Below are 14,857 nucleotides of genomic sequence, written 5' to 3'. Positions count from 1 at the left end.
AACACAGCACTTGTGACACTGCGGTTAACAGAGAGGTAAGTTAGTTGAGGGTCTGAGCCAAGTCTTGAAACAGCTTCTCCTGGCTGCCAGGGCTGTGGCTGATGAATACTGCATGTGATGACTAGGAAGCCTCTGTCACAGAGTTTGCATTTTTTTTTCCCCCCCAAGCGGGCAAAGCAGATGCATCATGTCAAGAGAATGCCTGGCCTCACACTGCACGGTGCACTCACTGCTCCTTTGATCGAAACTGCACCAACATCCTCTCATGGCAAAGCTCATATCCCAACTTGTACATTGGCAAACATCTGTTTGACATGGATCGGCAACAAAATAAAAACACACTTTTTATATTCAGTAAAGTGAAAGCAAGCGTTGCAAAATCTGTCTTGCTAAGTTTAGGATTAGTTAACAACTAGCAATTCCTCAAATCACTCTCTGGGGACCTGTACTATTTAATATCCAATGTATGAATTAATGGCATTACAAAAATATACATGTCATTTTTCTTTAAAGTCCTGGATGGCCATTATAGTAATGAGGCTCTTTGAAAAAAACATTGGAAAGCCAAGGATTATTCACTGCTGGAGCTGACAAAGTATGAACTATTGGATTAGCCAGGCAGCTGAAGCTTCCAAGGGGGTTGCTATTCAGCACCATTGTCGTACTGTTTATGTTGTTAAAACAGGTGAATAGCAGTCACTGGCTTATTATTATGCCATCTGAAGGCATCGCTAACTTAACATGCAAGGCAGTCCTTATACTACATTACACACATTACAGGTTTATTACAATGACAATTTGTTGCAAATCATTTCCTGGTGGTGTTTCTTTATTCTCTCCAGCTATTCAATTATCTTAAATCTATTATCAGTACTTAATGTATTTAAATGTAGTAGCACAGCATATGTAATCCATGATATCAGACTTACAAAAGCTGAGGACAGACCCCAGTAACTGACTGAAAAGCCCAAATTGGGTTCGGCCTCTAACTTCAGCTAAGGAGGATCCTAACCAACTCTCACCAACAGAAGACACATTTATCCGGATTAAGCAAACATCAGTGATTTCAAAGCAGACCAAATAACTACCGAACTAATGTGATGTGTTGAGAACTGTAAAACGAGGGAGGGAGGGAGAGAATCTGGGTCTGCAGCTGTGAGCTGCTATGCTTGGTGTTCACGTTCCCACACACAGAGCCTCCATGCAATGTTTAGAAAGAGCGTTGTGTTATCTAAATGTTTACTGAAGACTGGCCTGCACAAGGAGCACTGCTTCACCCTTCAATTTTGAGGCTACACAGAAACAAAAACGTGAGGATTCAGGCGTTCCCAGAAGTGCAAATCAAGAGTTACATGTACTGGACTGGAAAACTGCACGCATTTCTACCCTCGGAGCCAGTGACGAACGCCAGACGATACTTAAAACTAGACTGAAACTCTGCTCGCCGATGGAGAGATCATGCAGAGAAGGCTAAAGTGAAACTGTAAGCAAACAACGCCATTTTCTTTTTGGTTTGCTGAATATGTTCTCCAGCTGGGGTACTGTTAATAGCGTCGACAATGTAACTTATGTAGACCTATTTGTGCAAAGTATAAAAACTGAAAGCTTACTATAAAAAAAAGAATATATTTTAACTGTGCAGAGGCCAACCGATACCATCATTGCTTAACAGAGGCCGTACTCACTTGAAGTGCAGGTCCTTGAAGGTGAAGTGTGTCTCCACAATGCCGGTGGTCTTCACTCTGGTCCGCAGAACGTCCTGTTGGGTGGGAATGTAATCCTGTCTGGCTATCCTCTCAAGGTCATTCAGGTAACTGCAAGGAAAGACGCAAACATGCATATGCTGTGGCACAAGATGCTGGTTTCACTGGAGATTTCAGTATGACTGGTGATAGCCTTGGTCATACTATATATTAAAAAAATAACAACCACCACCAACAACGTTCTGCATTACTTCTGTAATCAAAATCCTTTGCAATTCATGTAAAAAAAAGTCACTGGTCTATAATCTTTAGTTACTACCAAATCTAATGAAAAACTGAAAGGAACCTAAACTGCTACAAAAAAGGTATTCAACCATTATTCAACCAGGTATTCAAGAGGTCAGCCCCATGTAGTGAATCGTAAGAACATAAGAAAGTTTACAAATGACAGGAGGCCATTTGGCCCATCTTGCTCGTTTGGTTGTTAGTAGCTTATTGATCCCAGAATCTCATCAAGCAGCTTCTTGAAGGATCCCAGGGTGTCAGCTTCAACAGCTTTACTGGGATGTTGGTTCCAGACTCTCACAATTATTCTTTGTTCAAGACTGAATAGATTCAGTTCTTTCAGCCTGTCTGCATATGACATGCCTTTAAACCCGGACTAATTCTGGTAGCTCTTCTTTGCACTCTTTCTAGAGCAGCAATATCCTTTTTATAGCAAGGTGAACAGAACTGAACACAATATTCTAGATGAGGTCTTACTAATGCATTCTAAAAGTTTTAACATTACTTCCCTTGATTTAAAGTCAACACTTTTCACTATATATCCAAGCACTTTGTTGGCCTTTTTTATTTCTTCACCACATTGTCTAGATGAAGATATTTCTGAGTCAACATAAAACTCCTAGATCTTCTTCATAGATTCCTTCTTCAATTTCAGTATCTCCCATATGGTATTTATAATGCACATTTTTATTGCCTATGTGCAGTACCTTACACTTTTCTCTATTAAATGTCATTTGCCATGTGTCTGCCCAGTTCTGAATGCTGTCTAGATCATTTTGAACGACCTTTGCTGCTGCAACAGTGTTTGCCACTCCTCCTATTTTTGTGTCGTCCGCAAATTTAACAAGTTTGCTTGCTATACCAGAATCTAAATCGTTAATGTAGATTAGGAAGAGCAGAGGACCTAATACTGACCCCTGTGGTACTCCATTGGTTACCTCGCTCCATTTTGAGGTTTCTCCTCTACTCAGTACTTTCTGTTTTCTACATGTTAACCACACCCTAATTCATATGCATGCATTTCCTTGAATCATCTTCATACAGCTTAGTAAATAAATACAGCATCAGATTTATATTCTAATAAATAAGGATCAGCACACTAGCTAAAAAATACAGGATTACACTATATTACAATGAATATGCACAGACACTGCATTCATGGCTCAAAATAACGTAAAACCCCTGAACTTGATGAAGGTGGCATTATTTTTTTGTTGTTTCTCCCATTCAGACTAACTGTGGTAATATTGCTTACAGCAGCATTATCACAGCCTGAATTGCAGAGACATGTAAAAAAATAATACTCGTCCAGGTCTATCAACTATAGAAACTGGAAGCCAGCTGTTTGTGCAATACTTAGCCACTTTTCATCGCTTTCAGTCTGCCACAGCCTCAGTGGAACACTGAACTTACAGGCAGAGTTGTAGGCCTCATGTATAATCCTGCCATTAAAATCGGTTTTGAATACCAGTAGTAGGATCAGTGCACAAAATCAAAATCAAAACCACGTTAAATTGCAGAGCAGAGAGGCAGCAATAAGTAAAGAAATCGCAATAATCTGAGTTGTAATTTGATGTATAGAATGGTTCTAGGTGGGAAACACAAAAATAAATCAATGAGTCAGGGAAGAGGGTTAACGTTTCGAGTTGTTCACGGTACGTCTTTGCTCACAAACTGATTATGTTTGAGTTTCCCCTCAAAGAACCATTGTGGTTTCTGTTTACACCACACGTCACAGACAGTTGTGATGATACACCTAATTAAGCATTTTATTTTTGTTTTACATATTAAACATTGCAGTTGCTATGGGGAGCTATCAATTCAAACCTTGGCAAAACAGCTATTGTGATGTCACTGCTACCATGGGCCACTGAAATTTGAAAAATAAATAGCATTTTGAAACACCCGCAGAACTATAGGTTCTGGATAAGACATGAAGAAGGACTCAAATACATTTTATCAGACAATTAGAGCTTATGGTAATGTTAAGGGTTTTTAGAGGGGGCTAAAAGCTACTAAAGGCAAGGTCACTCTCATATATTACACACGCAGACAACATTATTATTTTTCTTATATGTCACTAACAGAGCTGTGCTCCTGCCTTGCGAGCGTACAATGAGTTATACCTTAACATTTAGCGCATTTACATTTGCTGGTTATTACAACTGACCTTTACATTTATAATTAGATTAATCCATACTCAAATTATTTTTTTCTAGAAGGGCAGTTCAGTTCACTTCCCAGTGGGATCTGTGGGGGGGAGATGTGTCTTTAAAGAGACCCCTATGTTTGAAGAGAGCAGACGAGTATTTATTTCTGCTGTTCTTCTTACCTTCTAGACTCTGGCCTTTTCATGTTGAGTTTGTTTTGGAGATGCAGTAGAAATAGGAAACAAATAAACAGCTTTATCACCATAGAAACTAGATGTTCTCAGCGGCTTGGTGGCAGGGGTCTGGAGCTCCTTATAAAGGCCTTCCATGAGCAGAGGAAAACTAGGACATGTTAACATCAGACTAGTGTATGGGGGTTACTTTACTGAGGTCTGGGGAATCAGAAAGGTCAGGTCTGCTTGCAATGCTGGACTACAACCCCAACTCCAGATCTCATCCAATTTAATTTCACCATCCAAACTGCCAAAGCAATGTGGGTTTGGAAAGGATAAAGGGGACAAAATTGGATCAGAATATTCATTTACATGCCTTTGACCTCAGAGTATTCCCACTGGATAGGAGTGTTCTGTGGACTTATAATGACCAGACCACCCATAGGCTTAGTCAGTTTTACAGTGGCCTCCAGAAACTGCACTTAGGAGAGACTGGATTGATTTATTTGGATTTTAAATAATTACATACATTCAAAATTGCATTGCAGGCACTACAATCCAGCTCACTTGGCTTCTTTCTGAATGTGTGTTTGTCAGTCTAAGTGGTGGGAACATGATTAGCTAGCAACAGTTCTCTTTGCTTTCTACTTCCTGGATAAAGCATGTTTATCAAATATATATATATATATATATATATATATATATATATATATATATATATATATATATATATATATATATATTACAGTAGAAACCTCTTTGAGATCCACCATGGCAGTCCAAATTGATTGGCACGCATTAGCACTTACAGAACGTTATGAAGGAAACCAGGCAAAAAATAAATAATAAAAAAGTAACAAGTACATGCACCTACTTTTAACTAGTCTGTTTTTTTGTGCTATCACAGCTTCTAGTACTTCTTGTTTTACATAAACTTCCTGTCCTGGACAATGGGGTTAGTAGGAATATTTAAAAATACATTTTATCAACTTCTTGACGTAACTAAAAAATAGGCTACAGGATTTAGTTGTTAAAACGAAATAAATAGAGACCCAACAAGAGATTTCCCAACAGTCCCTTGGGAAGGGAAAAAATTGTTCAACTAAATATTAGGAATCAGATTATATTACTTAAAGGAAAAAAAATTCAAATTAAAAACATGAATGTCTATTACTTCTACCAGCTTCTCAGGACGTTGCCATTACCAAACACGTCAGACAACCTAATCAATGCTGGAGATAGAGATGACTACAGGTACCAAGACCTAGACTGCTAGACAATGTGTCATTTCTTTCAAGAAATGTCTAGAATGCACAAATATTACTGTTTAACAGGGATTTAAATAAATAAATAAATAAAAGGAAAACAGGCAAACTCAAAGTTGCGTACAAAATAAATAGAAAAGCTGAGCAGGTCCAATTCATTTTATATATACAAAAAACAGGTGTCATTAGACAAATATCTGGATAAGTGTTGCCTAGCAACATATGTATAGAGGCTGTTAATGTGGCAGGGATGAGCAAAAAAACAGAATATTACGACTCATGTAATTTCCTCTTTGACGGATCTCTACATTTAAATTTTCATAAATGGTCTGTTTATTCAGGATTTTACTTAGTACATAGTGCCACTAGGTGGTTGCAACCTGGGTGGTGTATGTGCTGAGAATTGAGGTTACTGTTTGGGCAAATCTCTTATCATGCTTTGAAATAATAGGCCATGAATATATTACAATGAATGACAAAGACAGAAATAAAGCTGTACAGCTCTGCAATGCTTATGATGAAGAGCTCTGAGCTCTGCCCGTTTCTTCTCTGCAAGTGTTACTTACACTTAACAAAGCTTTATCCAAATACCTACTTGCATCCGTTGAACTCGTTTGACAGAAATAACCCCAGGACCACACTGACGAGACGGGAACATGGACTTGACCTGTCTTATGGATCACAGTCATTTCCTCGTAGTTCAAAACAAAAACAGTAGTTTCAAAGAAATACCTACAAATACTGTACTTTTGATTAAACACAAATACACCATAGCTTGTCTGATAATTAAGCATATAGAAATGACGTTAAAGCAGAAAAAATACTGCCATAAAAGGTTAGATTTTTCTCGTACAATACCCAGGATGGAACTTGACCTAAGAGAATCATACAATACGGTTGAAACCAGTATCAGAATCTATTAGGTCATGACTCATGATCATCCAGATACCAAAAAGTGATGTTAAACACAATATGGCAGCCATATGAAGTCATAGGTCACAGTGAGCTGTACTGTTTTTTGCCCAAGGAGTTTCCAGAAATTAATTGTGCAATTTTATTAATAAGGCTATATCCATAAAACAAATTTAAAATTAATTATATATTTATTTTTATTTCCCCCCAAAATCTTTTACATAGCCACCCAGTGAAATGAAAGGCTCTTGTCGTCTGTTTACTGGTGCAAGTTTACACAGAGCTTAGGGTTAGGCTCTCATCTAATTTGCTGCTGTTAAAAACCATCCCAATTAAGTAAATGAGATACATTAATTAAGAAGTAGGGAATTTGCAGCACTTTAGTGTGGTAATTATTCCACTAAAGCCCAGAGCAGGCAGCATCTTCTTTTATAGTATTACCGAGGCACTAGGGCAAAGAAATATAAGGACCTAATTTGTTGGCACGCAGGGGTGTCCAGGGTACCAGTTTCCAGGACATGCTAAAGATCCTGTCACTGGGGAAACGGGGAAAGAAACAGCAGCTATGACTGGGGAATTATGCGTCCGTAATTAAGCATATACCAGCCATTAAAGAAACAGATTTACCCTTCACGGTTTTCAAACTCCAGAAATAAAGTAATAACCCTGTTGCGTCTCTAATTTGTTGGTCGAAGATTAGTTGGTCGAAAAATTACTGTGGCCTAGTGTGGTTAAAGCTGAGGGACTGGGAGGCAGCATGGCCTAGCAGTTAGTGCAGGACTGGGAGGCAGCATGGCCTAGCGGTTAGTGCAGGACTGGGAAGTAGTGTGTTTTCATAAGACTGGCATTTATATAGAAACAAAAAAATAAAATGGCTCCTAGCAACTGGTATTGTTACAAAGTTTAATCCTGTAATCATAATCACGTTGGCGCCCTCTAAAACTGCTCTACTGGAAATGGTCACTCCGAAGATACCTTTTACTGGAAATCTCAAATATTTCCAGTCAATTATTTTTTACTTTTTAATGGAGCATTTCAGCTCAATAATATATAAGCAAAGTGTTTTCCTTGCCATAAACTGAAAAACGATCAATCAACCCAGCCATCTATCTTTTCCTCTGCAAATTAAATGGGACAAGATTACTCTTAAAATACTAACAACACAACGTACCTGAATGCGGGTTTCACTTGATTAGGTGTAACTTTCGATATCCCAGATAATTTTTTAATCAGGATTGAAAAGGTGTCTGGGCTACAGCATATCATTTATACAGCTTCTTATCTCTTTGGTTTTTAAATGTATTTATTTTTGGTAAATGTTTAATTACATGAAGGTGCTTTAGTTGCTAGACTAAGCATTACTGAGTTTAGCGACACCCACACAATTCAGCAGTGATTAATGTTATTTTTCTCTGCATCTAATACAGCCTGCATCAAAAGCCCCTCCATTAGAAGCAGTTTCACTGCAGTGAAACTGCATTCTACTGCTTCAGCTGTGAGCTTATTTTCACTGTTAATGGAGATTATAGACCTACAACTGAATTTACAATGCAATTAGTGTCTATAGTTTGTAATTCAGATGCAGTTGTAGTGTGGGAATGAAAATATGGTCTGCATTGACTTTTCACCACCAATTAAGTTTGTAACTGCAAGGAAACCACATTTGTTTGTTTTTTTCAAATGTGAAGATTTCCTTTAATCTCAAACAGAGAGCAGATGTAAAGGGAGAAAACAGCAGTCATTTCCAGCAATGAATGCAGAGGACTGTAATTGAAGTTTTAATCATCTCCGACAGCTGAGCCCAACTCTCACCATTGCGCCTTTTAAATTAAACGCAGAAAGCTTTTAGAGAAATCACAGACACGAGAAAAAAGAACTGACCTCGACTGATGGGGAGTAAAGTGATCAGTATTAATGAACAGACTCTCGGTTCTCTGTTGTTTCACGACCCTTGGAAAGTACAAGTCAAAGTCTCAGGTGCAAGGACATTTCTGATGTTGACAGTCTACTTTACTATGCCTCACAGTTTTCACTATAAGATTTAGGCATTCTGCCAGGGGGGCCACGTATAAGACTAGATTCATCAAAAGGAGAACAGCGCCATATCAAGCTATAACTTTACTATTGAATCCATGGACTATCACAAGCAATTCAGTCAGCTCCCTGTACTTCTCATATAATGTATGCGCAAGGAGCTACAAGCAGCCCACTTTACTGGCCTTGCTGGAAGCCGTCGATGGATACTCACTATGCGGCCGAGTCGTTCAGCTGGTACTCTCTGGAGCGGGTGAAACAGCACTGCACCCCGGTGTCTGCCCACAGCCTCCGGATGACACTGGACAGGTCGTCAGACATGACACCCTGCTCCTCCGCGCCGCCGGACAAAGCAAAGAGCTGCCGGGCATCATCCTGCAGGGGGCGACAGAAATGTGTTTTACAAGCTTCCCCACAAAGCACTCAAAAAACCAGCTAAACAGCAGGACATGCATTGTGCAAACACTCTCCCTCCAACCAGTCTAATATAAAGAGATACCACACAACATATTTTGCAAGAACAATATCTGGGCTGATTAATGATATGGACCGACTACCTACAAACATAAAACGACACACATTTTTCAAACTACAACAATGAAAAACAGCACAAATCAGAATTGTTTAAGAGAAAACCATTTCATCAATTCACAACTACCAACTCGACAGATTTTCTTTAAGATTTTTGGCACCATTGCCTGCATCGTTACACTTCTTCATAAAGTATTGTCTTGGTTTTGCTTGTTGTTTTTGCCCCCTGAAAAAGGTTACAGCAACACATTAATCTTGGCATCATTTTAAATAAATTGAAGCGATCAAGCTGCTGGGGGTGCTTCTTAGAATTACTTTTACATATCTGCTGGGATCGAAGGGAGCAGTGATTTATGTTTCTGTTAAACTGATGTATTGCCAGCTGTGAGTGAGCGAGCAAGATTGCACAGCGTTCAAAAGGTGCAGCACATTCCATGCAGAGGCGGCTCGGGAAGCACATAGACCAGGCCGCTCAAAGGCTTACTGGAAGAGCCAGTGGGTTGCAAAGAACACCAGGAGCTTCCATTCCCAATTTGTGACTATCCTCAGACTGTATAGGTCCGTGCCAGTTTGAAGACAGTGTATCTGGTTGGGTCTCCGTCAATATTTTTTGCGCCAGGCTACGTGGAAGCCAGGTCACAGCAATAGTCTACAAACTGGTACGCGGGGAAGGCGAGTCAATAGGGTTTAAACATGAATGAAAATAGAAATACGGTAACGATCCTGAGATTAAATGGATTGAGAATAAATGCAGTTAATTTCAAGTATTTGATTTTATGCTTTCAAGTCTGTTGTGAACACAGATGAAGCAGGGATATATATTCTAGCAGTCTGTAGGTAGGTTTCGAGTACAGATTGTATGTTGTGTGCCCTCCATGTAATTGCCACTTGGTGCGGTGTCAGAATCAAGCTTGTGTTTATCAAATCTAAATGCCACCGGACATATCTCCATCCAACAGGCTCACTCATGACAATAAATACACTTATATGGCTTGCAGAAGACATTCAAATCTTCTAACTGATATTGTTCGTGCAACTAAAAACTACCTTTGGATAAATTATGCTAACTTAACAGTCAATAAAAGCTTTTTAAGAAGCACAGATTAAAAGCATAGAAAGGAAATTCTAAATATATTCTGTTCACTGTCCTTCAAGTTCAAGTGTCCAGATGTATTCTTTTAGTTGTAAAAGTAACTCTCAATTTCAATTCAATTAAAGCAAAAGTAGTCCAATCGCTGTCCCGTGGAGCTGTAAAGCTGACAGGGCTCGGCAGTTTAGCAGGCACACGGCGCTCGTGGTGTCCTGTTTTTGAGAAGCTCTTCTGACTGATCAGCAAGGCAGGGGGGATGTAGTAACCTTCACTCAGCAGCCTTGCTTATTATTACTGACAGCGGGAACTCCAAACGAAAATGAACTGAATGTGTCACTTATATTGCAAAAGCAACATGAAGCTGGCACTGCATTGTGCCTACCCATCCGACAACAGCCCTGTGAATGCAAAGAAGAGATTCCCTCCCCAGTGCTGTCAGACCCTCACTGTTCGTAGGCACTAAATTCACCCCTGTGCTGTACCTGCCCTGTGGACAGACAGACAATGGACTTCAGTCATCAGGCTACACTCATCCCTTCACCAGCGTGTCAGGACTTCCGATCACGAGCAAACTGGGTCAGAACTGGGCCACGGCTCGCCCTGCAAGAGCCCCAGCACTCTGGTCAACTCACCGCTCGGGAGGTGTCTCCGAAGTCAATCTTGAGAATGCCCATGGCTTTGATAATGGCCATGATGGACTGGATGGTGTTGCTGTAAACCACAGCTCTGTACTGTTTGCATTCGTCCTCCGAGTAGCCATCTTCATGGATAATTCTAGCAGGGAACAAAAAACAGCAACCTTAGCAATACCAAGCACAAGCACAAAGTACGACCTCAGCATTTTCTGTAAGAATGCATAACCATTTACATACTCATTTTAATGAAATTCCTTTAAGAAATCTGCAAGAAAGGCCCTTTGAGAACAGCAACATATCTTCTCACATATTGTGAAAATGCAGAATATTTACCATGAGTTGTCAAGTAAGCAGTTTTACATTTGCTGTACAGCTATGGCCAAAAGTTTTGCATCACCCTATAGAATTAACTCATTTTGCTTCATAAAGTCGAATGAAACCCGCCGAATAATGTTATGTTAACATACTGAATTACATATCGGTTTGTAGTTTTCCATACAGTTTGTAGTTTTTTTCTAACATGAAATACTGTACTACTATTATGGCTTCCAGTAAACTTTTGCAATACGATTTTGTAGTTTCTTTGATTACATGAGGTTAAGTAAAATAACTAAATTATGTTCCTAAAATTCTAGGTGAATACTACTGTACTACTATTATGGCTTCCGTAAACTTTTGGCCATACATTGTTAATTTACAATATCCCAATGTTAATAAAGCAACTGCAATCTATAATGACTCCCTGTGAGTCATAACACTTTCCCCTAACTAATGAACCACTGGAACAAATTCAATTGCAGGACAAGTTCTACTGCAGTTCAGAAAGCCTATACTGTAGAACACAAAAGTTGCTAAATAAGAGATCCTGTAGGATTTTTTGCAGAAGTATTGTACACTATTTTCTCATTTGGGTTAATGCAACTGCTTTCCTGGCTCATCTGGTGGTTTATCTGTGACAAATTGAAGCTAATCTTAGCCATTTATGTGAGGCGTGAGAAAGCGCAGGGCTCTTTGCTGCCGGGATGTTACAGCTGACACTGTTGGTTTTAAATATTGGTAACCGGGGATTGTTACTTAAAATACCCGCTGGAGTGGAGAGCCCTGGAAGGAGTTTGCTCTGCAGAAAACCAAAAGGAAGAGACTGACTTACTTCATCTGCTTCACAATGGTACTCTTCCCCGACTCACCAGCACCTGCAGAGGAAAAGAAAATAGTCAAAAGGTTAAAAATATATTTCCTTTAGCTGCCAACTTAAACAATTAAACACTTTTCACATCTGGTACCCAGTCTGCATTGGACACCATCGCTTTGACTTACAGAGTTTGGCTTGGTTTTGTATAGGCTCTTAACTAGGGGATTTCTGACAGCGTTGTTTTATTTTATTTTTAGGTCAAGTGTCCATGACCCACAGGAACAGTTGATACTGTGACATTTATGTTCAGCTCAACCGAAAAACTTCACAGTTAAATGACAAGATTACAATAGTAGAAGATCACATTGCAGGAAAAATGGTAATAAGATAACGCCTTCGCTACCACTGGTATCCCCAGTTCTAAACCAGCGTACACCAACAAGCATTTCTGAGCTGAACAAAAAGCTTTATCAAAGATGTATTGTGTTTTACCTCACCATCACAAATGTATTCATTCAATAATAATTCTTTTTTTCAATAAATAATTTTGGCAGGAAGGAGAGAAAGCTGCCACACTTTGACCCCGAGCCTGCCAATTAAAAGGTGGGCCTGTGCCGTTTGTCAGAAGTCTGACTGCAGTGACCTGCCCTTCTCTGCTGCTCGGCTCATAAATAACAGGTTAAATTAATCCAAGGGCCTTGCACTCTGGCTTCTGGATGTGTGAATCATTATCATCATCATCCCTCAACATCAGGTACTGATGAGAGGAAGCAGGTGGTACTACAATGACAAGGCAGTCTCCTTTGGACTATGAAACTGTACAAGTGCCAGGGATGCAGAGAAGTCCCACTGCTCCCAATGCAAGGGTGGAGAAGTGATGCTATTAACACGGAAGGTACTGTGTTTTTACATGAACACTTACTGCAAACAGAGGGCTTGTACCTCATTGTATAGTAAGTATAGTACAGCAGGGTTACAGTCCTCATATGTTACAGTAAATATGGGGAAGGGTCCATACAAGGAGAACAGTGCGGCACACTCGTGTTACACTCCATGTTGGTTTGCACCCCATGCACTTCAACACCAGATTATTAATTAATAACACTATGTAACACAATTTTTGTTCCTGGGTAGTAAGTGTTATTTCCTAATTGCTTATGCCTCAAAAGTATAGAAAATGGCTATTATTCCCCACAAACTTTGCTTTTGTGACCAGGACAGTGATATTTTGAAATTTACCTATTTCCAATGAGAAAACGGTCTTTTCGTTCACAAAAAGTCAGAAAAAAACAAGATATGAATCCAAATTAACATGTATTTATACTAAAGTAATACAAAAATGACTACAAAAGATTTAGAAGTGAGTAGTTTGAGATTTACGATTATACTGTAAATCACTTTCACGAATCAGCGCCCAAATGTAGTCTCCCATCATGTTCTCGTTATACTGTCCTTGGTAGCAGCGTTCAAAGTCTAGTATATCCTGGTGGAAGCGCTCGCCTTGCTCCTCCGAGTACGCTCCCATGTTCTCCTTGAATTTATCAAGATGAGCATCAAGGATATGGACTTTGAGGGACATCCTACAGCCCCTTGTGCCGTAGTTCTTCACCAGAGTCTCAACCAGCTCCACATAGTTTTCGGCCTTGTGATTGCCCAGGAAGCCCCGAACCGCTGCGACAAAGCTGTTCCAAGTCGCTTTCTCCTTACTAGTGAGCTTCTTGGGGAATTCATTGCACTCCAGGATCTTCTTAATCTGTGGTCCGACGAAGACACCGGCTTTGACCTTTGCCTCAGACAGCTTAGGGGAAAAGTCTTGAAGGTACTTGAAGGCTGCCGACTCCTTATTTAGAGCTCTGACAAATTGTTTCATAAGGCCCAATTTGATGTGCAGTGGTGGCATCAGCACCTTCCGGGGGGTCCACCAGTGGCTCCCACTTGACGTTGTTCCTCCCCACAGAGAACTCGGTCTGCTGTGACCAGTCCCGCCTGTGGTAGCGCGCCTTGGTGTCCCTGCTGTCCCAAAGGCAAAGATAGCAGGGAAACTTGGTAAAACCGCCTTGGAGACCCATCAGGAATGCCACCATTGCAGCCTCTTGATGCCATCTCAGAAAAATGCAGATATGTATCCACTTAGGCAGCTGGAACTAAACTGAACTGGTGGGCTTAAGGCCCCTGTATTTATACTACTATTTACATTACTGGAAAGTTCTAGAAGTTACTCCAAGTTTACTCAGCACTGAATCTATCTGGAATGTTCTGGAAAATAGGTAAATTTCAAAATATCACTGTCCTGGTCACAAAAGCAAAGTTTGTGGGGAATAATAGCCATTTTCTATACTTTTGAGGCATAAGCAATTAGGAAATAACACTTACTACCCAGGAACAAAAAAATAATTAAAATTTGTTACACGGTGTAATCCTGAACTTTGCAGGCTTCTTTCCCTTGACTTGTGATTTACTAAAGTGATTTCAATAGAAAGGTGCAACAAATCCCCCAGATTCTAAAATGATAAGCCTTCAGCCAGGCTGTGCCTGCTGATCACCCAAGGTGACTTTCCAAGCACTTTGTTGACGCCATCTGTCAGATTTTAGCGAGATCTGACTGTGGACAGCCAGGCACTGAGATAAAATGGGTTGGAGTCAGTGATGTTGGTGCCAGGGCTGGCTCTGGCACACCATGGCTCAAAATGCTGATAAAAGGGTGTTGAATGAAACGGTGTACAGTTTCCTCCAGGTCACTTAATCTGGCTACAGAGAGAGGGAAAACTCAATAGGCAACTGCTGAAAAACTCCACACTTAAAAATCATCACAAAAGTGTGTTGCCTGAGCCTAATGAATGATTAAAAAGAGAGACTAAATAAATAAATCAATGGAATTGATGTAATGCATCACCCAGTCCTTCTGCCCTATTCACTTCAACTTCCTCCACATGGTAACGCATCACCC

The 14,857-nt window shown here is 40.0% G+C and overlaps 1 protein-coding gene across 2 annotated transcripts in view; it reads right to left on the bottom strand.

Annotated features, from left to right (window-relative positions):
* Positions 1-14,857, bottom strand: part of LOC121297680 (guanine nucleotide-binding protein G(i) subunit alpha-2-like) — a 62,635-nt gene that overhangs the window by 7,816 nt on the left and 39,962 nt on the right. For both annotated transcript variants that reach the window (XM_041224117.1, XM_041224118.1), the window contains exons 3-6: positions 11,929-11,971; positions 10,776-10,917; positions 8,737-8,897; positions 1,686-1,814 (exon numbers count right to left, since the gene is read on the bottom strand). In XM_041224117.1, coding sequence (XP_041080051.1) covers positions 1,686-1,814; positions 8,737-8,897; positions 10,776-10,917; positions 11,929-11,971 — 475 coding nt within the window. The remainder of the gene's footprint in view (positions 1-1,685; positions 1,815-8,736; positions 8,898-10,775; positions 10,918-11,928; positions 11,972-14,857) is intronic.

The sequence above is a fragment of the Polyodon spathula genome, chromosome 23 (genome assembly GCF_017654505.1).
Source record: "Polyodon spathula isolate WHYD16114869_AA chromosome 23, ASM1765450v1, whole genome shotgun sequence".
NCBI lineage: Eukaryota > Metazoa > Chordata > Actinopteri > Acipenseriformes > Polyodontidae > Polyodon > Polyodon spathula.
This window is presented reverse-complemented; position numbering and strand designations above follow the sequence as displayed.